This window comes from Apium graveolens, chromosome 8 (assembly GCF_009905375.1).
Source record: "Apium graveolens cultivar Ventura chromosome 8, ASM990537v1, whole genome shotgun sequence".
NCBI lineage: Eukaryota > Viridiplantae > Streptophyta > Magnoliopsida > Apiales > Apiaceae > Apium > Apium graveolens.
The window spans coordinates 240,336,051-240,360,818 of NC_133654.1; the positions used below are offsets into that span (position 1 = coordinate 240,336,051).

At 36.8% G+C, this 24,768-nt stretch overlaps 2 protein-coding genes across 2 annotated transcripts; one reads left to right on the forward strand and one right to left on the reverse strand.

The window, feature by feature from the left end:
* The first annotated feature begins 19,323 nt into the window (after positions 1-19,323).
* LOC141678535 (aquaporin NIP1-1-like) lies at positions 19,324-23,226 on the forward strand. Its single transcript, XM_074484883.1, has 5 exons — positions 19,324-19,666; positions 20,426-20,650; positions 20,965-21,162; positions 22,103-22,164; positions 22,886-23,226. Exons 1-5 carry the CDS (start codon positions 19,532-19,534, stop codon positions 23,097-23,099), a joined length of 834 nt encoding a protein of 277 aa, XP_074340984.1. The 5' UTR covers positions 19,324-19,531; the 3' UTR covers positions 23,100-23,226.
* Positions 23,227-23,925: 699 nt separating this feature from the next.
* LOC141680491 (secreted RxLR effector protein 161-like) lies at positions 23,926-24,333 on the reverse strand. The gene has a single exon (XM_074486701.1). It carries the CDS (start codon positions 24,331-24,333, stop codon positions 23,926-23,928), a length of 408 nt encoding a protein of 135 aa, XP_074342802.1.
* Positions 24,334-24,768: the final 435 nt, after the last annotated feature.

Sequence of the window (24,768 nt, forward strand, 5' to 3'; positions counted from 1 at the left end):
GCAGGTATATGAGATTTAGTTATATTTCTAGAATCGTTAAATGCGTCAGACATTTGGATTGCGATATTTTGCATATAAATAATTGTTTTAACTTCAAGTTCGCATTGACCGGTACGTGATCTAGAAAATATAATCCTGAAGCATTCCATGTTATGTCAGGATTAACTTTATTTAATTGTTTATCTCCCAATAAGGGAGGAAACATAGACTTGTCAAAATGACAATCTGCATATCTTGCGGTATATAAGTCTCCGGTTAGAGGCTCCAGATATTAATTATTGATGTGGAATCAAAACCAATGTAGATACCTACTCTTCTTTGAGCTCCCATCTTCGATCTTTGTGGTGGAGCAATCGATACATATACAGCACTTCCGAAAATTTTGAAGTGAGAAATATTAGGAACTTGACCAAGTACCAGGTTGCTCAAGCGAGAATGTTGGTTGTAGGAAGTTGGTCTAATCCTAATAATATTAGCAGCATGAAGTATTGCGTGACCCCAATAGATGTAGGTAATTTTGTTTCAACAACAATGGTCTTGCAGTAAGTTGGGAGTTTTGATAATGGACTCGGCTAACCATTTTGTGTATGTACATGAGGAAGTGGGTGTTCAACTGAGATTCCTATAGACATGCAATCGTCGAAAAAAGTTACAAATGTGAATTCTCCGACATTATCTAAATGAATTGACTTAATGCAATGATCTAGGAATTGCGCTCGTAATTTGATTATTTGGGCAAGTAATTTTGCAAAAGTATCATTATGAGTGAGAGAAGACAAACATGAGACCATCTAGTTGAGGCATCGATTCATGTATCTTGTATATCCTACACCTATAAATAACCATATAAGTGGAACTTGTAAACTTACTTGGAAATAATATATTCTCTCATCTTCTCTCTTTCTCTTCTCTCTTGGTTTATCTATTACTATATTTATAATAAAAAAATAATTCTACACTTATTTTTTATTTAATTAAAATATTACATTTTTATGAGAAAACCGTTAAGTAACGAGTGGTTCTAAATGTGATCCACAATCTGCGATTAATACATACAAAATATACGAATAACAGAAAGAACAAAAAGGATATAAAGGAGAAGTTCTCAAGTCCAACGTATAACTGTCTCCTTATAACTATTACGGCCCTCACCGTATGTGCGAGTCGTTAGCCTCCCAGGATAAAATGAGAAAACAGCGTTGCTGCACGAACAGCGCCTTCGCGAACAAGAACGGAGCAAGAAACTATCACCAGAAGAGAGTATGATTTTTGTTTAGGAGGCGGCTTGTGTGGTATATTTCGAATAAATGAATAAACCCTAAACCTGATATGATAATATATAGGCTCGAGGGAAAACGTGTGAGCTACTTCACGCGTAATTAAATAAACCGCGTTAATTAATAATCAAATCCGTAATTGAATTAGATTATTATTATTATGCCAAATCAATTATAATAATTCTTATTAAAAACGAATTAAGAATTTAAGAGCCCAAACCCAGTGGAAATTAAATTTAGCAAAACTAGTCCGTCCGTAATTATTCGGGCCAATTTTCTGCTACATTCGTGTCCGCACGTCGCACACAGCGGGCAACCTTGAAGGCTTCGCAAGCCTCGGATTGCCCCTCGAAAGCCCAGATTTGCACCCCCCGCGCGCACGTAGGTGTTGAAACAATACATAAGTAACACATTTGAACACTACATAAGTGTTTTTATATACAGTTATGCATTCTCCTTAGCAAAATCAATGTGGGACTTTCATTATTCTACACAAATTTCCACAACTAAGAGACTAAGTGCATGTTTGGCGTTCCGTTTTTGTAACTTATATGCTGAAAATCTCATTCTGTATTTCATGCGACAGTTTGGGAACTTCGTTTATCGTGACATTTTAACACTTATATGACCATTATTCGAAAGTAGGGAAGTGCTAAAATTCCACTTCTCATTTTCCCGTTAGCGTCGATTCCTCCTTTATTTTCTTCTTCACCCTACTATTGCATTGATTAAACTATTTTTCTTTATTCCAAAATTTATGATTAAAAGTTCCATTTTATTTAAATTGAATTTGAAGAAGTTTTAGTATTATTCTAATTTATGCCCCTTATCAATGTTATGTTATGCAAAACGGATGATATTGCCGCACATATTAAGTTAATATTTTATAATTTTTTTTATTTGGGAAATACTAAAACCCCCAAATATTGTTACATTTTTTCCCAAATACTTTATAAATGGTAATTTTCATCGTAATATTATGTGACTCCGCGTGCATTCATACGCGCCCAATTGTTAATCTTGACACATGTCATGCGACGTAATTTTACAATTTAAATTTTGGGTTACATAGCATTACTCTATCATTTTTAGTAATTTGAATTTCATATTTATAGTTTTATTTTTTTCATTAATTATATATTCTTATATTAAATTATTATATTAAATTTATTTATTTTTAAAAAATTATGACTTATAAGTTATGATTTACCAAACACATTAGTAACTTATAAGTAACTTATACATAAAATTATCCAAACACTTAACTAACTTATAATTACTATGTTCATATCACTTATATTGCACTTTTTAACTTTAAGTTATAAGTTTACATTTTTTAAGGAACCCCAACGGGCCCTAACTTTGGATGATCATATCTCATCCATCTCTCAGTCATTTTGAGTGATTCAAAGTGCCTCAGAAAGCTCTCCTGGGGGAGAAACACATTCCAAATGTCACTTGTCGTGCGTACGTGACATTCGTCCACTCAAACTATGGATCAAATTGACTTGACAATGTGGGACTACAACCCACATTTTCCAACAATCCCCCACATGGATGAGATTGACATTTCAGTAGCACACACCAAATAGACAGACGCGGAGTTTGACTTGGTGATAGTTTCTTGATCAGATATAACATACGATAGGTAGATAATGCTCCTTGAACCTTCGCTCGAATAAGCATACCGACTTTACTGGTAGACAGTAGAAGTGCTTGTCCTTGAACTGTTCGATCGTTTGTGTAAACGATGATATACTTATCACTATATCCTTTCTGACTCGTTCAGTTCTCCTTTGAAGCGGCCCCACTTCTCTCCCATATAAGTGATCTTTATCTTATAAAGTAACCCGCATTTACTCAGCGTTCACTCCTGAACTCCATGTATTCACCAAAAGATCATTAAAAGCTCAAAGGACTAACCTCGTACCATACGGGTCTCACTGTTTCCTCATCATAGGAACAGGCCATGGGTTTCCCCCAAAATGATTTGGGCATCATGATTTAGTTGGCCCATTGAACCAAGTTATTGGAATCTCCAGTCAGCATTGGTTGGGTGTCCACCATGACGCCGTTAAGCAACAGGCTTAAGGTTTATCCCTCTCGATGATTTCTCAACCACTTCTCTTGATAACCCTTTGGTTAGCGGATCCGCGATATTATCCTTTGACGATATATAGTCAATAGTGATAATTCCGGTTGAGATCAATTATCTAATGAAACTATGTCGTCATCGTATATGATGAGACTTTCCATTATACATCGTGCTCTGTGCTCTACCAATAGCGGATTGACTGTCACAGTGTATCCCTATTGTAGTCACAAGCTTTGGCCATCTTGGAATATCCTTAAAAATTGGCGTAGATATTCACCCACTTAGGCACATTTATCTAGTGCCACGAACTCAGCTTCCATCGTGGAATGACTTATCACAGTTTTCTTTGAGGATTTCCATGAGATTGTCGCGCCAGCTAGTGTAAACACATAGCCACTCGTAGACTTTAGAGCCTTCTTACTAGATATCCAATTCGCGTCAGTATATCCCTCTAATACTGCTGGATATCTGCCATAGTGCAGTCCATAGTCTCGAGTTTCTCTCAAGTACCTCAGTATCCTTATGATCGCTTTCCAGTGATCAGTTCCCAGATAACTCGTAAACCTACTCAACTTGCTGATTGAGTATGGAATGTCTGATCTTGTACAACTGAATAAGTACATCAGACTTCCAATTATCCTCGAGTATTCCAACTGGGAAACCGCTACACCTTTGTTCTTGGATAAATGTAAAGTCATATCCACATGTGTCCTAGCTTTCTCAAAGTCATCTTTAAGAAACTTCTCAAGGATTTTGTCAACATAATGAGGTTGACTCAATGCGAGTCCTTCTGATGTTCTAGAAATTTGGATTTTTAGAATCACATTTGCTAGTCCCATGTCTTTCATGTCAAATCTTGCCTTTAGCATGTCTTTTGTAGATTTTATCACTTTATCATTGCTTCCGATAATAAGTAGATCGTCTACATACAATGTCATCATGACATAACCATTGTCATTGTCCTTGATATAACTACTTTCATTATCTTTGTAATATGCACAACTATCACATTCATTGATCTTGAAGCTGTTGGCCAGCACGACCTCATCAAATTTCTCATGCCATTTCATAGGCGCTTGTTTTAAGCCATACAGTGACTTCACTAATCTATAGACTTTCCTTTCTTGACCAGGGACAACGAATCCTTCAGGTTATTTCATATAGATTTCCTCATCTATATCTCCATTTAGAAAAGCTATTTTCACATCCATTTGATGTACTACTAAATTTCGCATTGCAGCTGAAAGGATATTTTCGATATATTATTATTTTGGTATTTGTACGATTAGACATAAAATTAAGAACACGTAGATCCTCTCCATTAGGACATGAATTTAATTGATCCAAATCAGAGTCAAAAAGTCAAACTAGCAAAATCATGTCTTTTAAACAGATAAAAGAGATATTCCATTTTTGTAAAATATCAAAACTATATCTTTATGGAATATATCTCTAAGGCAATATGATCAAAAAAGAAACATCAAGATATAATATTTCTTAGATCTGTGTTGCAACAGGAATATAGCAACAAGCTCGAATAAGGAATATTGCAGAAATATTCTTTAGAGGTCCCGTGCTATATCAAAAATATTTAACTCTTCACTCCAAAATATATCTCTATATATATTCAAAGATTATTAATATTCAAGGTTGGAATATTAATATCCAGTTCTGCAACTCATTTATGAATACTTACAGTAATTTTCTCTCGTTTCGTAAAATCAGCATTTCACGGAGAAAATTATTCAAAAATACTCAAACACATTTCCTATCATCCAAATATATTTTATATATTAGAAAATATATTTTAAGTATTTATACAAGTCAAAAATTTGGTCAAAAGATCCATCTCCTTTATTTCAAGACCAACGATATTTTTATTCGGAAGAAAGGCTGACAGAACAGTTTCATTTTTAGATAAAATACTTCCACATGATAGAATTACTTGAAATTTAGTATGGATCATTTAAATGGTATTTTATAAGTATGGTAAAAATTTTGTAGCATTCAGAGAATTTTTGTCTGGGCACAAATATCGAGGCAGTTGGTCCCACAGTTGACCACGTTTGACCTAGTTACCATTGACTAAAATTTATCAAAACTTGCAGGACATCATTTATAATATTTAGGTAATTATCATATTTTTTATGATATTTATTTAAGAATTTTTGGGGTGGTCATAATTAATGGTGCTTAATCCTTAATTAAAGTAATTAAAGAATGATTAAAAGAAAAGTAAAATATATATTTAATATATATATATATATATATATATATATATATATATATATATCAGCTGAGATTTAAATGAATACTAGCTTGTTCTTCCTTCCCACTTGCAAAGAATCACAACCTACTTGCCATGTCTCAATCCATGTGATACACTCCATCCACCATTCATTCCTTCTCAAATCTCAACCATTCAATCCACCCAACTTCTCCTATAAATAAACCCCCACCCTAACCCATTTTCTTCAAGCTAAAGAGCCACAAAGTTGCTGGGATTTTTTCAAGAAGTGTTTCTCTTCATCTCTTTCAAATTCTATACACACACTTCTTCTCAAAAACCTTATCTCTCTTCTATATACTTACATATATACAAGGTTTTTAAAACCCAAGCTTAGCTTCACCTAACCAAGCTTTATCCCAACAAGTGAGCTCATCCACTACCACTTTCCGACCTCCCGAAGGGCTGCCCAAGTTCGACCAAAGTGCCAAAATCTGGCGGAACCTCCGGCGAATTTTTCCGGCGAACTTTTCCGACCGTTTTTCAAAAGTGGTTAGTTTTAGCTTCTTATTTGAGTTCTTTGTATTTAAGCTTTGTACTTAACTTCTCTACTTCATCTTAAGCTCTAATACAAGTTCTCTTATAAAAGAAGTTCTCGGGGAGAACTTAGATTCGAACTCGGAATTCGAATAAGTACTTGAACTTCATAAAAATCATTCCAACGAGAAGATCTAAAAAGAAAAGTACTTTATCTCCAAGGGGAGATTATATTTGACACATGTACGAGTTAGCCCATTATTTCTTGCACTTTAATTGGATCTTGGCTAACACTCATTCGTGCTCATAAAATAATTACGAAGTTTAAGTGTAATCCCTTCTAGCATCTTTAGTGCTCTCCGGGGGATTATTACTTGTCTCATATAAACATTTCGTAATTTGTCAAATCTTAAAACGGAACGTACGAGTTAGACAATTACTTAACGCTCTTTAATTGGATCTTGTCTAACTAATAACGTACATATAAAATATTACGAAGTAAAAGTGTAATCCCTTTTAACATCTTTAGTGTTCCGGGGGATTATAGCTTGTCTAATATAAACTACTTCGTAATCATCCGTTATTTAAAGACGAATCAAATCCACGAGTTAGCCAATTATTTTCACGCTCTTTAATTGGATCTTGGCTAACACATATCGTGTATATAAACAATTACGAGACATATCGTATAATCCCCTTCTAACATCTTTCAGTGTTCTGTGGGGTTATTATTCGATATATATAAACTACTCGTAATTATTCGTCTAAACTTCAAAAGCACGATCTTACACCAATTACTTGCACTTCTATTATTTGGATCTTGGCTAAAAATCATAAAACTTATACAAGTACTTGAAGTTAAAAGTATACTTTGACCACATAAGTGTCAAAATATAAGTATACTAAAATCCTTAAGCCTACGAGCGTAGATGATAAGTTACAATTCCGAGATTGTAACTAAAGTATTCTTCAATTTATAAATACATAATCGAAAGAAGAAGAATACTAAAGAAGTCATAAGCCATAAGTGCTTAACATAAAAAGGGACTTCTCATATTATTCCACAACTTTATCAAAACTATAAAGGAGTAATTGTAAATATACTTGACCATCTTGTATTATTCTTAAGTCAAGTATTGTTATTTAGTTTTAATATTCTTATTGGAATATTATACTACTTGTGGGGTAGTACAGTAAAATACTAGTTCAAACCATCTTTTCAATACTTGGTTTGTTTCATGAATTGTCTTATTAGTTTTGTAGTGAGGTGAAGTGACGTGAGGTGATTCTCGTTCTAAGACCCAAGTCCTAGACGTACTCACGGGGAGTTAGTAGTCTTCGCACCGTGAAGAAGAGGAAAGACCCAAGACCGGATCACTAAGATCCAAGACCGACAAAAGCTAAGGAAGCCAAGTCCACACAAATGCTCTACAACAATTTTGAAGAAATAGCGGGGAGTTATTGTCTAAGATAAGTTGTGTAGGTATTACATTTATTTTGAGGTGGTGACCCTTGTGTTACGCACCAAGATAAATACTTGTAAAGGGTGTAAAGGCTTATCCGCCTACTAAATGAGCGAGTTTATTATAAGGGAAAATCCCGAGTCCGGGAGAGGAGCTCGGGGACTGGAGTAGGGGTGAGCGAATCTATTAGAGGTTGCGCCATCGCGAACCAGGATAAAATCACCGTGTGGTATTTTATTTCCTTGCACTTTATCTTCCGCACATATAAACTGCATAACCACTCGGTAAAGTTTTAAAAGGGATAAAATATTTTTAAAATGCCACAACAATTTTTAAATTGGTAATTAAGCTATTCAACCCCCCCCCCCTTTAAGCTTAAAATAGCCCTCATACGGGACCTTACATCAGCGATAACAAACATCATCCTTATAGACATTATTCTCATTACTGGAGAATATGTGTCAAAGTAGTCCAGACCTTTATGTTGCTTGTATCCTTTAATTACAAGTCTTGCCTTGTACTTATCGATAGTACCATCAGTTTTCAACTTCTTCTTGAAAACCCACTTGTTGCCTAACAGTTTACAACCATTTGGAAAATCAACTAATTCCCAAGTATGATTCTGCAGAATTGAATCAACTTTATTTTTAATGGCCTCTTTCACCATGGGGCCATCGGGTGAGGTAACCGCTTCCTCATAGGATTTCGGGTCACCTTCCTCGAGCAAATATGTCATAAAGTCAGACCCATAAGATTTCTCCGTACATTGTCTTTTGCTCTTTCTCACTACCCCCACATTTTCATCCTCACTTTCTTCACTCTCATTATTGTTATCTATAGACTTATGAGCTCATTTAGACGTTGTAGGAGGTTCTTTTCCTGGATTGCAAGGAAATGTCGTCTAAAAAAATGAGGCATTCCTAGATTTTATAATCATATTCTTCTGAATGTCAGGAATCTTAGAATCATATACGAGAAATCGATATGCAGTTCTATGTGGTGGATATCCGATAAAGATACAATCCACAGTCTTTGGACCAATCTTCACCTTCTTAGGTGTAGGGACCAATACCTTTTCCAGGCACCCCCACACTTTCAGGTGTTGGTAACTTGGTTTCTTTTTCTTCCACATTTCATAAGGACTTACATCCTTATTCTTGCGCATAGTAATATTTAAAATATTATTCACGCTTAAAATGGCTTCCCCCCACATCGACTGCGGAAGTCCAGGGCTTAGCAACATTGTATTCATCATTTTTTTGAGAGTGCGATTCTTCCTCTCAGCCACTCCATTTGGCTGAGGGGAGTATGGTACAGTGACCTCATGGATTATACCATGTTGTGAACAGAATTCCCCAAAGGGTTCAACATATTCACCTCCACGATCATTTCGTATCGTTTTGATTTTCTCAGTTTGTCGTGTCTTAACTTCTTCCTTATAGATTTAAATTTATCTATAACTTGGTCTTTGCTTTTCAGCAAATATACATAGCAGTATTTTGTACAGTCATCTATGAATGTAATAAAATACTTGTTTCCTCCTCTAGTTGGAGCGAATTTTAAATCACATATATCGCTATGTATTAGGTCTAGCACTTTGGTGTTTCTTTCCACACGTTTAAATGACGATCTCGTTAATTTTGCCTCAACACAAGTCTGACACTTATATTTTGTATCAATTGTTAATTTTGGTATGTATTATTTTACACTTAACCTTCGTAAAGTGTCATAATTAACATGTTCTAATCTAGCATGCCATAAATTAGGAGACTCAAGCAAGTAAGCAGAAGAATTCTTCATTTCATTATCGTCCTTAATGGACATAACATTGAGCTTAAATAGCCCATCAGTTACATAGCCCTTGCCTACAAACATACCACTCTTAGATAAAACAACTTTATCTGACTCAATTACAAAATGAAGCCATGATTATTCAACAAAGAACCAGACACAAGGTTTTTTGCGAATATCAGGCACATACAGTACATTCTTCAAAGTCAGATTCTTCCCAGAGTTCATCTTTAGAATCATCGTGCCTTCACCTTCAACAGTAGAAGTCGCTGAATTCCCCATGCAAAGCTTCTCACCAGCATCGGAAGCCTTAAGGCTAGAGAAAATCGCCTTGTCTGAGCAAACATGCCTAATAGCACCAGTATTAATCCACCACTCACGCGGATTGGAGCCGACTAGGTTCACTTCAGAGACCGTAGCACAGAGGTCTATATCACCCATCTCCTTGGACATGTGATCGACCATGTTTGCTTCTTTCTTCTTGTTGGCCTTTTTGGGCCTCTTGCAATCAGAAGACCTATGACCCACTGTATCACAGTTGTAGCACTTCCCTTGGAATTTCGATTTCGAAATCCCTCCATTTGGTGCCAGTTTTTCCCTTTTACCAGAAGTGCCCTTCTTTTGCTTGGAGCTTTCAACATGCTCCACCATGTTTGCCTTCTCAGTAGCAACATTCATGCGTTAGGGTTAGTCGCCTGCTGGTGAACCCCATCAGATCCAGTGATCTGTGCGTTGGGATCAGCCGTCATATTTATCGTATTGTTCACAGTGTTATCGTTCATAGATCTGTTACTCTACAAAACAGGTAGAAACAGATGTATTAGTCACATATATTAAATACTAATAGCTTTAAGATTGTGATTCACAATCTGCGATAATACATACAAAACATACGAATAACAGAAAGAACAAAAATGATATAAATGGAGAAGTTCTCAAGTCCAGGGTATAACTGTCTCATTAAAGCTATTACGGCCCTCACTGTATGTGCGAGTCGTTAGCCTCCCAGGATAAAACGAGAAAACGACGTTGCTGCACGAACAGCGCCTTCGGCGAACAAGAACGGAGCAAGAAACTATCACCAGAATAGAGTATGGTTTTTGTTTAGGAGGCGACTGTGTGGTATATTTCGAATTAATGAATAAACCCTAAACCTGATATGATAATATATGGGCTTGAGGGAAAATGTGTGAGGTACTTCACGTGTAAGTAAATAAACCGCGGTAATTAATAATCAAATCCACAATTGAATCAGATTATTATTATGCCAAATCAATTATAATAATTCGTAATAAAAAACGAATTAAGAATTTAAGAGCCCAATCCCAGTGTAAATTAAATTTAGCAAAACCAGTCCATCCGTAATTATTCGGGCCAATTTTTCAGCTACATTCGTGTCCGCACGCGCACACGCGGGTAACCTCGAGGGCTTCGCAAGCCTCTGATTGGCCCTCGAAAGCCCAAGATTTGCACCCCTGCGGGCAAGTAGGTGTTGGAGCAATACATAAGTAACACATTTGAACACTACATAAGTGTTTTACTATTTAAAGCTATGCATTCTCCTTTGCACATTCAATGTGGGACTTTCATTATTCTACACAAATTTCCACAGCTAAGAGACTAACTTTGAATGATCATATCGCATCCATCTCTTAGTCATTTTGAGTGATTCAAAGTGCCTCATAAAGCTCTCTTAGTCGCCCGCACGCGACATTCGTCCACTCATACTATGTCTCAAATTGACTTGACAATGTGGTACTACTACCCAGATTTTCCAACAATAAAATCTTAAGTTCGTAGAGTAAGCTCCAATGATCTTATAATTTCTGCAAAAACAACTTTGGGGAAAAACTGTATATGGAATAGTTATCCTTTACAGCTTATTTTACATGTAAAATTTATGTTACTGCAAGTTGCATTTGCAATATCTGCAGTCACCAGGCGGGCCTGCCCTTGCATTTTCAGTGAATAAACTAGTCCAATTCATGCACTCACCTTGGTGAATAAACTAGCGTCTCTTGGTTACCTCAAAGCCCCCAGCATGTGTGGCTTGTACATTATCTCTAGACCTACGGCCTCAACTTTGTTATGGACAGAAACTTTACATCCAGCTATGTTGCCTATTACGGATGCACTCAGATTAGTTGGTCTTTTCGCAAGCAACGAACAGTGGCACGCTCATCCACTGAAGCAGACTACAGAACTGTTTCCGCTGAGCAAAAAATGGTGTACTAATCTGCTTCAAGAGCTCCAGCTACCACTATGCTCAATTCCACGGATATGCTGTGAAAATGTAGGATCTACATATTGTTGGAAAAACTGATTATTATAGCAACGTAGAGGCAGTTATATATCATATTAAACAAGCCAAGGCCAAGCAAGTTGAAACAAAACGTGAAGGTAAAATACATGCATGTCAGTGACTGTAAAACTAGAGGAAGGAAAGAAGTTGTACCAGTAGCCATAGCTTGAGGCAAAAACATGTACAACAAGAAAATTACAAGAACAGCTGAGTCGTCAGGCTTTATACGAAGACCTGACTGCTCTTGAAGAGATAATTGCCCCCACCTGCTGCACTGGGAATGCTTGCAACACCTCCTCCAGGATAAAACAGCTCAGAGCTTTGAATTACAGCACCTTCGAAGCTCAACCACGACTAGCTCCTCACTCGCCGGAAAACCAACTGCTGACTGACTTGTGTTTGGGAGAGAGAGCAGAGAGCAGAGAGCAGAGAGGAGAAGAGAATGTAGGGTGTGGTGTGTGAAACTCAGCAGCTTAGTCCTTTATTTATACTAGAGGCTAAGTGTAACTGACCACCCCAAATTTAATATATGAATTTAAACTGCACATTTAAAATAAATCGTAACAGCTGATTTATTATAATGTAACAGCTGATATATATTAATCCACACATTAAACCATCCGTTTTATATATATATACTTTAATTTCTGAATATATATCATCAGTTACAAGTCTAGGTTCATTGTATCTGACTTAGCCCAATTATACAATCCGACCCAGTCCAATTGAGCCCAACAGACACAACCCAGCCCAACTGATAAATAAATTCTAATTAAAATATTATATTAAATCGATACGAAATAAAATTCCCTGCCCAGGTCGCCTCGCGTACGCGAGACGCCGAGACATTCGCCCAAATCGCCCTTCGACCCGTCCCGTGACGTGACGTGCCGAGCCGAGGCGTGGCGGGGCGGGGCGGCGGCGGCGGCGCGCGCGTGGGCTCGTGAGAACACCACGCACCATAACACACCTTAGTAGTTATGCACTACCCATGTGTGTTATACTATATAAAGCCAACACCCCTTTTATTTCTTTCTATGTGGGACAAACACATTCTCAAAACAAGCTTTTCCAAGCTACTAACTTCAACTTCATTTCTCTTATGGATTTCATTAAGAAAATTCTTAAACCCATACATGAAAGTTTAAGTCCCGATATCTAGAACCAACTTCCAATCATTAGATTATGGAATTAACAACAAGAACATAATCAAATTATGAACTTAATAACTCCATTTTCTAACAATCCCCACAAATCCATACAGAAATGCGTTTCAGGTTTCTCATCATGACTTGTTTTTCAGAGTCGGTACCCTTCCGGGTTTGAACCCTCCTAAGTTCTCTACTTCAATGGCTACCGGATTCAGATGGAATATTGCACCTTGAATCTTAATCCGTTGGGTGTTACCACTTTCCATAGACAACAACAAATCAACGGCTATGGAGCCAATCTACGGCTTTGAGACATTAATGGTCATGTCTCGATCCTGTTCGTCGAATGCTTCAAGGAATAACCCTTTCCTCTAATTGCGACCACACAATTACATTCGCTTAGCTGGGCATCTCCAGAGATATACTGCTAATATCTCGTCTAACGACTTGATCCCATTCAGAGTTGTAACACTCTTACTTTCTTAGCAGTCACAGTACCTTCTAGGTTTACAGGGGATAGACTCAGATACATGAGTATCATCTATGTAGCAAAGGTACTACCAATTCACCCTTACAGCTTGTTATTACCACATTGAATACACTTCGAGGGATCTCCTCTCATGTGTATTGGGTTCCCACTGTTGATGAATTATGATGGGTTGACAGTCCCATCCCCAACCTTGACTTAATGACTACTGCAGGTTCCAGTCCTTTAGTCAAAGGATCAGCTATATTATTCTGAGTTCCTATGAACTCTATAGCTATAATCCTGTCAGACACTAACCCCCTTATAGACTTAAGTCTAACTTGAATGTGTCTCTTTGTTTTAGCATTATGCTTTTTACTGCTAATCTTGTCAATAGTTGTTCGACTATCACAATGAATAGCAATCGCAGGAAGCGGTCTGCTTACTACAGGTAACGTGGACATAAGCCCATGTAGCCATTCAGCCTCCGTCCCAGTGGCATCAAGTGCACACAGCTCAGCCTCAAATGTCGACCGAGTCACAATAGTCTGTCTAGTCGACTTCCAGGATACTGCTCCACCCGCAAGGGTAAACACATATCCAGTCACTCCATTGGAACCAGACTTCTTAGCTATCCAACTTGCATCACTGTACCCTTCAAGTACACCAGGAAACCTCCTGTAGTGTAAACTAAGGTACATTGTGCCTTTCAGATATCTAAGTACTCTATCAAGAGCATCCCAATGAGTTCTGTTTGGACAGCTTGTATATCTAGCCAATTTAGACACAGAATATGAAATATCTGGTCTAGTACAGTTAGCAAGATATTGCAAGCTCCCAATAATCTGAGAATACCTTAACTGAGACACAGGCACTCCTGAAGTATTCTTGACAAGGGAAACTTTCGAATCATAAGGTGTACTAGCGATTCTACACTGTGAATAACCATATTTCTCAAGTATAGATTTCTCTATATAATGAGATTGAGTCAAGGTTATTCCTTCAGTGGACTGAATCAATTTGATTCCAAGAATCACACTTGCCTCACCCATATCCTTCATTTCAAAATGCCTTTTCAAGAATTCTTTAGTCTCGTTAATAATCTCAATATTGGTTCCAAACAATAAAATATCATCCACATATAGGCACAAGATAACACACTCATTACCTTTAACTTTAGTGTAGACACACTTATCACTTTCATTAATCTTATAACTGAAAGGCAATATAGTTTCATCAAACTTTTTATGCCAATCTCTGGGAGCTTGTTTCAAGCCATAGATGGACTTGATCAACTTACATACTTTCCTTTCATTGCCTGATGCAACAAATCCATCAGGCTGATCCATATATATCTCTTCCTCAAGTTCACCATGAAGAAAAGCCGTCTTTACATCCATCTGATGGATGATAAGACCATGGACTGAAGCCAATGCTATAAGCATTCGGATTGTTACCATTCTTGCAACCGGAGAGTATGTATCAAAATAATCAATTCCTTCCTTTTGCTTAAAACCCTTAGCTACCAGTCTAGCTTTGTACTTATCTATTGAGCCGTCAGGGTTCAACTTCCTTTTAAAGACCCATTTGCACCCAATAGTAGAACACCCAGGAGGGAGATCAACCAACTCCCATGTTCCATTGGAAACAATAGAGTCAATTTCACTCTTGACAGCGCCCTTCCAGTGCCTTGACTCAGAAGAATCCATAGCTTGCCGGAAAGTTAAAGGTTCGTCCTCGATATTGTAAGTGATGAAATCACCTCCAAAATCCTTGACTACCTTTGCACGCTTACTTCTCCTTGGTTCCTCTAGTTCCTTAGGACTAGAGCTACTACTAGGTTCCGCCCCCACATTTGTTATCTTTTCCACATGATCAGGAATAGAACTTGATGTGTGAGTAGGATCTTCCTCAGAAGTCGTTTCAGGTATTCCAGTCTTCATAGGGTAGACATCCTCAAAGAACGTCGCATCTCGAAATTCAACTATCGTGTTTGCCACTATACCATCTATGTCAGATTTTAACACTAAAAATCTCATAGCTGTAGTGGTTTCAAGATAGCCCAGAAAGATACAGTCAACAGTTTTTGGACCTAGTTTCTTTCTCTTGTGTTCAGGAACAAGCACCTTAGCAAGGCACCCCCACACACGAAGATACTTAAGACTAGTCATCCTGCCTTTCCATAACTCCAAGGGTGTTTTATCCATGTGTTTCAGAGGGACTCTATTCAAAATATGGCAAGCCGTATTTAGAGCCTCTCCCCACATGTATTTAGGCAACCCAGAGTTAATAAGCATACTATTAATCATATCTTTAAATGTTCTGTTCTTTCGCTCAGCAACCCCATTAGACTCAGGTGTGTATGGTGGAGTAACTTCATGAACTATACCATTGTTTGCACAAAATTCATTAAAAGCATTACTCGTATACTCACCACCTCTATCAGATCTCAATTTTTTAAGTAGCTTACTAGTTTGTTTTTCTACTTCAGTTTTATATATAATGAATTTACTAAGTGCTTCATCCTTATGTCTAAGTAAATAAACATAACAGTATCTACTACTATCATCTATAAAAGTAATGAAGTATCTAAACTGGTCCTTGGTCAACACACCACCAAATTCACAAATATCAGTGTGTACTAAATCTAACAAGTCTGAATCCCTAACAACGTTATGAAAAGGTTTCCTTATCTGTTTAGCAGACACACATACTTGACATTTAGAATTCTTTTCTATGGTATGTTTTGGAATCAACTCTAAGTTCATCATATTCTTAAGAGCACCAAAGTTTAAGTGACCTAGTCTAGCGTGCCATAAACTTGAGGATTCAACACAATTCACAGAAGGAAGAATAACATTATTTAATGTACCCAAAACGGGTTCAGCATTAATTACAAATAAACCATTTGACAAGTAACCCTTGCCAAAAAATGTACCAGTGTGAATAAGAACTACTTTATTACATTTGAAGGAAATTTCAAAGCCATTGGAAACTAAACAGCTTCCACTTATTATATTTCTACGCATGTCGGGAACATAATGCACTCTAGTTAGGGATACAATACGTCCAGAAGGGAACTTCAGGTCTACGTTTCCTATTCCATGTACTTGAGCAGCACTAGCATTCCCCATCGTCACTGTCAAGCTATGACTCTGTTGATAAGATACAAATAGACTAATATCAGCACAAATATGCACATTAGCTCCAGTATCTATCAACCATTCATTTGACAGATAGGTAGAAAATAATACAGGGTTGTAGGAAACATACCGGTCTGCGTTGGTTTCAGAAGCCGTGGCCTCACCAACAACCATGTTCACTACGGGCCCACTTGTAGTTGCAAGCACAGCATTCGCTTGTGCTACCACCTCAGCCTTCTTCGCCTTCTTTGTAGGGCAGTCCTTACTCCAGTGCCCAACCTGCCCACAAGACCAACACGGTTTGTTTGCCTTGGGTTTCTTGGCCTTGTCCTTGTCACTCTTAGGTTTATTAGCGCTAACTTTCTTAGCCACACCCTTCCTTTTCTGTCCTACAGTTGCTACATTTACCTTCGAGCTCCCGGCCTCAGTTGGCATCACATGTCCTTGTTTGGACTTGTGTTGTTCTTGAACCGAGATGTCCAGCATAAGGTTGGTCCAGGTGATCTCTCCTTTCTGTCTTTTCAGGGATAGAGAGAACTCCTCCCAAGACTTCGGAAGCTTTTCAATCACACTCATAACCTTGAACTTTTCAGGGAGGTCCATTCCGGACTCCTTCAAAGCATGCACTATCATCTCGAATTCATGCACTTGCTCAGTCATGGACTTGTTGTCCACCAGCTTGAATTCAAGGAACTTAGCCACAGAATACTTCTCAAGACCCTGAGAGTCAGTATTATGTGTCTGGTCCAGCTTCTCCCATAAGAGTTTTGCAGAGTAGGCATCAGAAGAATACACATCAAACAATGTGTTAGTGAGAGCAGCCAGAATGGCCGCCCTGGCCACACCATCCTTCTCAGCCCACTTCGCAAAACCCTTAACAGTTTCAGCCTTCTCTTGATCCACCACTGGTTTCTCATACTCCACAACAGGCCATAGACCCTTTACAGTCAACCACAATTTCATTCTTTTCTGCCAGCGAGAAAAGCCTACACCACCATTGAACTTCTCTGGCAAGCCAGTTAATTCAACGGCTTGTGGAAAACTGTAAGTGGTCCAATCAATGGCCACAACAGATGCACCAGAACCACTACCACCACCAACAACGGGAACCTCAGTTTCGCTCGACATTATGCTAAATATTATATAACAATTTATCTCTTCAAGAATGTTGGAAAAACTGATTATTATAGCAACGTAGAGGCAGTTATATATCATATTAAACAAGCCAAGGCCAAGCAAGTTGAAACAAAACGTGAAGGTAAAATACATGCATGTCAGTGACTGTAAAACTAGAGGAAGGAAAGAAGTTGTACCAGTAGCCATAGCTTGAGGCAAAAACATGTACAACAAGAAAATTACAAGAACAGCTGAGTCGTCAGGCTTTATACGAAGACCTGACTGCTCTTGAAGAGATAATTGCCCCCACCTGCTGCACTGGGAATGCTTGCAACACCTCCTCCAGGATAAAACAGCTCAGAGCTTTGAATTACAGCACCTTCGAAGCTCAACCACGACTAGCTCCTCACTCGCCGGAAAACCAACTGCTGACTGACTTGTGTTTGGGAGAGAGAGCAGAGAGCAGAAGAGAATGTAGGGTGTGGTGTGTGAAACTCAGCAGCTTAGTCCTTTATTTATACTAGAGGCTAAGTGTAACTGACCACCCCAAATTTAATATATGAATTTAAACTGCACATTTAAAATAAATCGTAACAGCTCCACACATTAAACCATCCGTTTTATATATATATACTTTAATTTCTGAATATATATCATCAGTTACAAGTTTAGGTTCATTGTATCTGACTTAGCCCAATTATACAATCCGACCCAGTCCAATTGAGCCCAACAGACACAACCCAGCCCAATAAATTCTAATTAAAATATTATATTAAATCGATACGAAATAAAATTCCCTGCCCAGGTCGCCTCGCGTACGCGAGACGCCGAGACATTCGCCCAAATCGCCCTTCGACCCGACCCGTGACGTGACGTGGCGGCGGCGGCGGCGCGCGCGGGCTCGTGAGAACACCACGCACCATAACACACCTTAGTAGTTATGCACTACCCATGTGTGTTATACTATATAAAGCCAACACCCCTTTTATTTCTTTCTATGTGGGACAAACACATTCTCAAAACAAGCTTTTCCAAGCTACTAACTTCAACTTCATTTCTCTTATGGATTTCATTAAGAAAATTCTTAAACCCATACATGAAAGTTTAAGTCCCGATATCTAGAACCAACTTCCAATCATTAGATTATGGAATTAACAACAAGAACATAATCAAATTATGAACTTAATAACTCCATTTTCTAACACATATCTATGTAAATATCCAGTATTTCACAGTCGTATGAAGCACAGAACCATGTATTTTCACTTTGTGTGTGACCAAGTTTATAAAAAGGCATGGTAGACGTCACTCATGTTGGTTCTAGCCAGCAGTTTGCCAATTCTCACACAAACCCATTTTCCAGGTCTTTATTTCAGTCTCAGATAAGCAAGCTCATCCTCATAGACACGACACCGATCTTGACTTCCAGAGTAAGGATGATAATTGATAAACTATAGTTACTTCAGTTACTACAATCAAACTAGAACTTGATGTAATTACAGTTACTTCTTGGATTAATATTAGTTTACCATATTAAGTTCGACCAATCAAAGACTGTTTTGAATAATTGTATAAAAGATTGCCTACTTGTTATATTTCAACTGATAAATCTGTTCAAGTGATAAGTTAGAAGAATTTAACAAACCAGAAATAGTACTTCTAACTTATTATAGATTATAAGTAACCGACCGAAGATCTGAAAACATATATAATCCAACTACAAACACATTTTACATGTCATTTGCTTCCGCATATTACACACTTTGCACTAATACATACTCCATCTGCTATAAATATAACAATGACTTGATAATATTATTATGTGAAAAGTCTGCTTTGTCTTTTGCAGCAAGTCATTATTTGGTGGCTTGGTATTCAGTAATATTCCCTGTGTAGTTGGTGCTGGAACAAGATCTGTCTCTATAAATCTATAATTTCAAAGACAGTTACATATATTGCAGATATGGCTCAGGAGATGACAGACAGGAACGGGAACGATGGAGATATTGCTCTCTCTGTACTTGAGGATAATATGCATGAACCCTCCGGTGACCACTCCAGTGACGGCTGTTTTGTAACTCTTCCTTTTATACAAAAGGTAAGTAGGTAACAAATAATAACAAATACTACAATCTATAAGTGTTTGGCTAGATTGATAATTAAAGTTAAGTTTCTTTCCGGTTCTCTGTTTTGTTAAGTAGCTAGAGACTTAGGTTTTTAATTTCCCTTAACCTGGAAATAAAATCAAAAGAGTTTTTTTTTATATATAGATAGCAGGCACATGCCAGGAGTCCAATCCTTGACATCTTTATGAGAAACCAAGATCTCGACCACAGCACCAACCCTCTCCAATCCTTGACATCTTTAAGAAAAACTAAGACCTCGATCACTGTATGAACCCTATGTTGGCAAAGAAGTTTCCTTGTCTTTTTTCTCGGAACGTTATAGTTTCAGAGAGTTGCTCAGATTTGTATCAATGAGCATGCTTATATAGAAGTCTTGAATTCGAAAATGGAACTCTTCTTTACAATCCCAAAAATGAAGTTTTAAGTGAAGGACAGTTTTGGTAGCATGAAATTTATTTAGTAACTATCAATCGGCACCATTCGGAATATTGTCCCATAAACAAGATCTTAAACTCATTGTATCATCTTTAATTTTGTAAACTAATAATGAGAACTATAAACAGGGAAACCACAACACAGAGCTATTTGCAGAAATATTAAGCAACTCTAACACAGCAACACTGTATCGAGTTTATGAATTACATTACATACTTCGATAAGTATGATTGAATCTATTATTAACCTTGTCATGAATATACTAGTCAATGAATTACTGAAATATTTACATGCAGCTAATTGCAGAGATGTTGGGCACATATTTTCTAATATTTGCGGGAGATTGCGCGGTGACGGTTAATTTGTCAAAGGACAAAGTGGTTACATTGCCGGGAGTTGCTATGGTATGGGGACTGGCTGTAATGGTGATGATTTACTCAATTGGACACATTTCTGGTGCTCATATTAACCCTGCTGTCACCATTGCATTCGCCTCTGTCAAGAGATTTCCGTGGAAACATGTAACTAACTATCTCCTGTGTTAACCCGTTAATGACCTAAATTTTGGTTTCTATTAACTTTATATATTCATTTTTATGATGATTTTAGCAAGTTTAAATATTTTTTATGACTAAATTTTGATACATTTACGAACACAACCTAGACTCATCTAAGAGCACGCCTTAAGATAGCCTCTCACATTTAAAAACAGACATCACGCCACAAACGATGAAATATAATAGCCTAACAGTACCTACACTCATCTAAGAGCATGCTTTGAGCTAAATTTTGTACAACATTTGCTAGCACGATCTTAAATTTTTTATAATGTTAGGTACCAGCTTATGTTGCAGCACAAATTATAGGGGCAACGTTAGCCAGCGAAACGATCAGGTTAATTTTTCAGGGTACTAAAGACATATCTCCGGGAACATTTCCGACAGGGACAAACCTGCAGTCTTTGGTGTTGGAGTTTATAATCACATTCTTCCTGATGTTTGTTATATCTGGTGTGGCCACCGATAACAGAGCTGTAAGTCTTCTTTCTTCACCTTGTTAATTAACCTGGTTAAAATGATATCCGAATTCCTAATACTCATTCGAGTTGAACAGATTTTTTAAATCCGCCTTCTATATACTTTGTCACGTTTAGGGAATTGTTTTTTCATGATGATTGGCTTCATTCAGTTTTAAATCGCTGTCGTCTATGTCAATGGCGTGTATTATTGAAGGAAATTTGCAACTTGAATAGATTAATAGTATAACAAAAAAAAAATTCTCAACTATGCCTTGATAATTTTATTTTAAGCAATAAGCATCGAACAAATGCATGGGACCCTAATTTCTATCAACACTCTAGCCGAAAAAATCTAGTAGTTGAATTCTTTTTTCCTTGCGGAGATCAAGAGTTCGAGTAAATAAAGTGTTAGTAGAGTGATTGAGGAATAATGGACCAAAATGTCGCTTTTGAGTGCTAAATGGTCCAAAATGTCACTTTTGAAAATAATGGCCAAAAATGTTATTTCATAACGATACTTCGTCTTCCGTTTTGTATTTTTAATGTAAAACGGTACTTAGTGTGCCGTTTTGGTACTTTAATATTTTTTTTTAATTTTTTTATAATGTGCAAAACGGTGGTTGAAGTAGCGTTTTGGCTCAAAACGGTACATCATATAGCGTTTTGTACCAAAACAGAACTTTATCTACCGTTTTACGCATAAAAAAAATTCAAAATGCCAAAATGTCACACGAAGTTCCGTTTTAGGTGTTTTGCATAAACGGTACACAGTGTACCGTTTTGAAGTGACATTTATGGTTATTTTTAACCCCCAAAGTGATATTTAGAACCAACACCCGTGATTGACCTCTCAGATATACGGAAAATTAACCGAGTCCTAGATTTTTTGGAGACGTACGGAATAGATCCGATATCTGAATTTTAAGGCCTTGATTTTTGTTAAACGTTAATGCAGATTGGCGAACTTGCAGGGCTTGCAATTGGAGCTATTGTGTTACTTAATGTGATTATTGCAGGGTACGTATAATGTACAACATTATTTTTCTCTCCCCAATTTTTATTTCAAATATAATCAATACTCGCTCTATCTTATTGTTTCTTATATTTTTTTGATTTATTATTCAACTTTTTACATTTCTATAAACAATAAAAACTTCAATGGATCATTATAGGACTTCAAGAAATAGGTGAAAAAGTAGTATCATCGTAATATACTGTTTGACAAATATGATAAGTCGACTGAATAACTTATAAGTCCGCAACAACTTATCGACGAACGTTTGTCGACTCAATTTATAAGTTGAATTTATAATTTATAAGATATTAAGTTGAATGTTAGTAACGACGTACTTTTCTCAACTTATTTTTAATTTTTCGTTTTTTTATTAATTTTAGTTTTAAAAATATTTTTTAATATTAATCTAACTTTAAATATAAGAATTAAGATATTATATTTAAAATATTATTTATTTTAGTCGATTTAAGTAAAAAAATTGAATTATAAGTAAAATTATCTAAACACTTATATAACTTATAAGCATTCATCAATTTATCACTTATAAATCATTTATTTAGTTTAAGTTTAAATCATAAGTTATTTATTTTAAGATTTATGAAAGGGGTACCCTATGGTTGAAGTATCTATCCTAAACCTTTTTTTTTCTGTTATTCTGATTCTCTGAACTTTTCTTGGAGTCGTTTTTATGATGGCTCATTTGTGAAATGGGTTGTTTGACAGACCAATAACAGGGGCATCAATGAATCCAGCAAGAAGTTTGGGCCCAGTTTTGGTGACGAGCCGCTACGACGAGATTTGGATATATCTGTTGGGTCCAATAGCTGGGGCAATATCTGGTGCCTGGATTTACAATATTATGAGATTCACAAACAAGCCACTTCGTGAAATTACCAAAAATGCCTCCTTTCTTACTAGAATTTCGCCCAGGAAATAATTCATCTAATATTTTTGTGCTCAATATTAACAGTGATGTAAAAACTAGCTATAATAGTGTTATATCGAACCTCTGTAAAATTAAATAGAGCAGAAAGATAGATAAAGAGAGTGATTAGGGAGAAAAAAGAAGCTGCTTGGTACATTTTCATTTTTAACAAATGAGGTTATTTATAGCCAATACAAGCAACATGTTCATTAAATGCAATGTGAAATATCTACTCCTATGAATCTAGCATTACTATTTAACTTTTGACTACATGACAATCAACTTATAACACTCCCCTTTGATTGTCATGATAGTATGGATCATAAATTGCCTCGTTAAAATCTTGTCAAAGAAAAACCCAGTGGGATAAAAACTTTGGCGAAGGAAAAAGAGTACAATCTCCCCTTGGAAAAACTAATCATTCTCCGAAGTTTTGTTTTAAAAAATTTTTGAATCGTCGCATTCCAATGTTATGTCGTAACTTCCCAAATGTTGAATTCGGTAATGATTTCGTGAATAAATCCGCAAGGTTGTCACATGATCGAATTTGTTGTATATCAATTTCTCCATTCTTTTGAAGTTCGTGAGTGTAAAAGAATTTTGGTGAAATGTGTTTCGTCCTGTCTCCTTTGATATATCCTTCCTTAAGTTGATCAATGCATGCAGTGTTGTCCTCAAACATGACAGTAGGACTTCTTGTGATGTCCGGTAATCCACATGATTCTTGAATATTCTTGATGATAGACCGCAATCAAACACATTCTCTACTGCCTTTACGAATTGCAATAAGTTCCGAGTGATTTGTTGAGGTTGCCATTGTAGTTTGTTTCGTGGATTTTCAGGAAATGGCTGCACCGCAACATGTAAATACATATCCAGTTTGTGATTTGCCAAAATGAGGATCTGATAAATATTCAACGTCTGCATATCCGATCAACTGAGATGTTGAGTTTTTCAAGAAATATAACCCAACATCAATTGTTCCACGAAGATAATGAAATATATGTTTGATCCCATTCCAATATCTGTCCATCGAAGCAGAGCTAAATCTAGCCAATAAGTTCACAGCAAAAGCAATATCTGGCCTTGTATTATTTGCAAGATACATAAGTGCACCAATTACACATAGATATGGAATTTCAGGACCAAAAACCTCTTCATCATCTTCTCGTGGTCGAAATGGATCTTTATCAGGCTCTAAAGATCTAACCACCATTGGAGTAGTCAATGGATAAGATTTATCCATGTAAAATCTGTTCAAAACCTTTTCTGTATATGTGGATTGGTGGAGGAAAATTCCTGTTGACAAGTGCTCGACTTGTATCCCAAGACAATATTTTGTCCTTCCAAAATCTTTCATTTCAAACTCTGTCTTTAGGTATATGACAGCATCATTAACCTCCGTAGCTATTCCTATAAGATTTAAATCATCCACATATACAGCAATAATTACAAAACCAGATTGTGATTTTTTGATAAAAACACATGGAGAAATTTGGTTATTAATATACCCATCTTTTTTAAATAACGACGTAGTCTGTTATACCACATACGACTAGATTGTTTCAGTCCATACAATGATCGTTGAAGTTTAATGGAGTATATATGACGAGGTTTCTTGAACTCATCCATTTTTAACCCTTCTGGGATTTTCATAAAAATTTCACTATCAAGTGAACCA

Excerpts from the sequence above, each read along its gene's own strand:
- LOC141678535 (XM_074484883.1), top strand. The coding sequence starts at position 19,532 with ATGGCTCAGGAGATGACAGACAGGAACGGGAACGATGGAGATATTGCT. Across the intron at positions 21,163-22,102 it reads TGGCCACCGATAACAGAGCT|ATTGGCGAACTTGCAGGGCT; the intron begins GTAAGTCTTCTT and ends ACGTTAATGCAG. Across the intron at positions 22,165-22,885 it reads CTTAATGTGATTATTGCAGG|ACCAATAACAGGGGCATCAA; the intron begins GTACGTATAATG and ends GTTGTTTGACAG.
- LOC141680491 (XM_074486701.1), bottom strand. The coding sequence starts at position 24,333 with ATGGATAAATCTTATCCATTGACTACTCCAATGGTGGTTAGATCTTTA.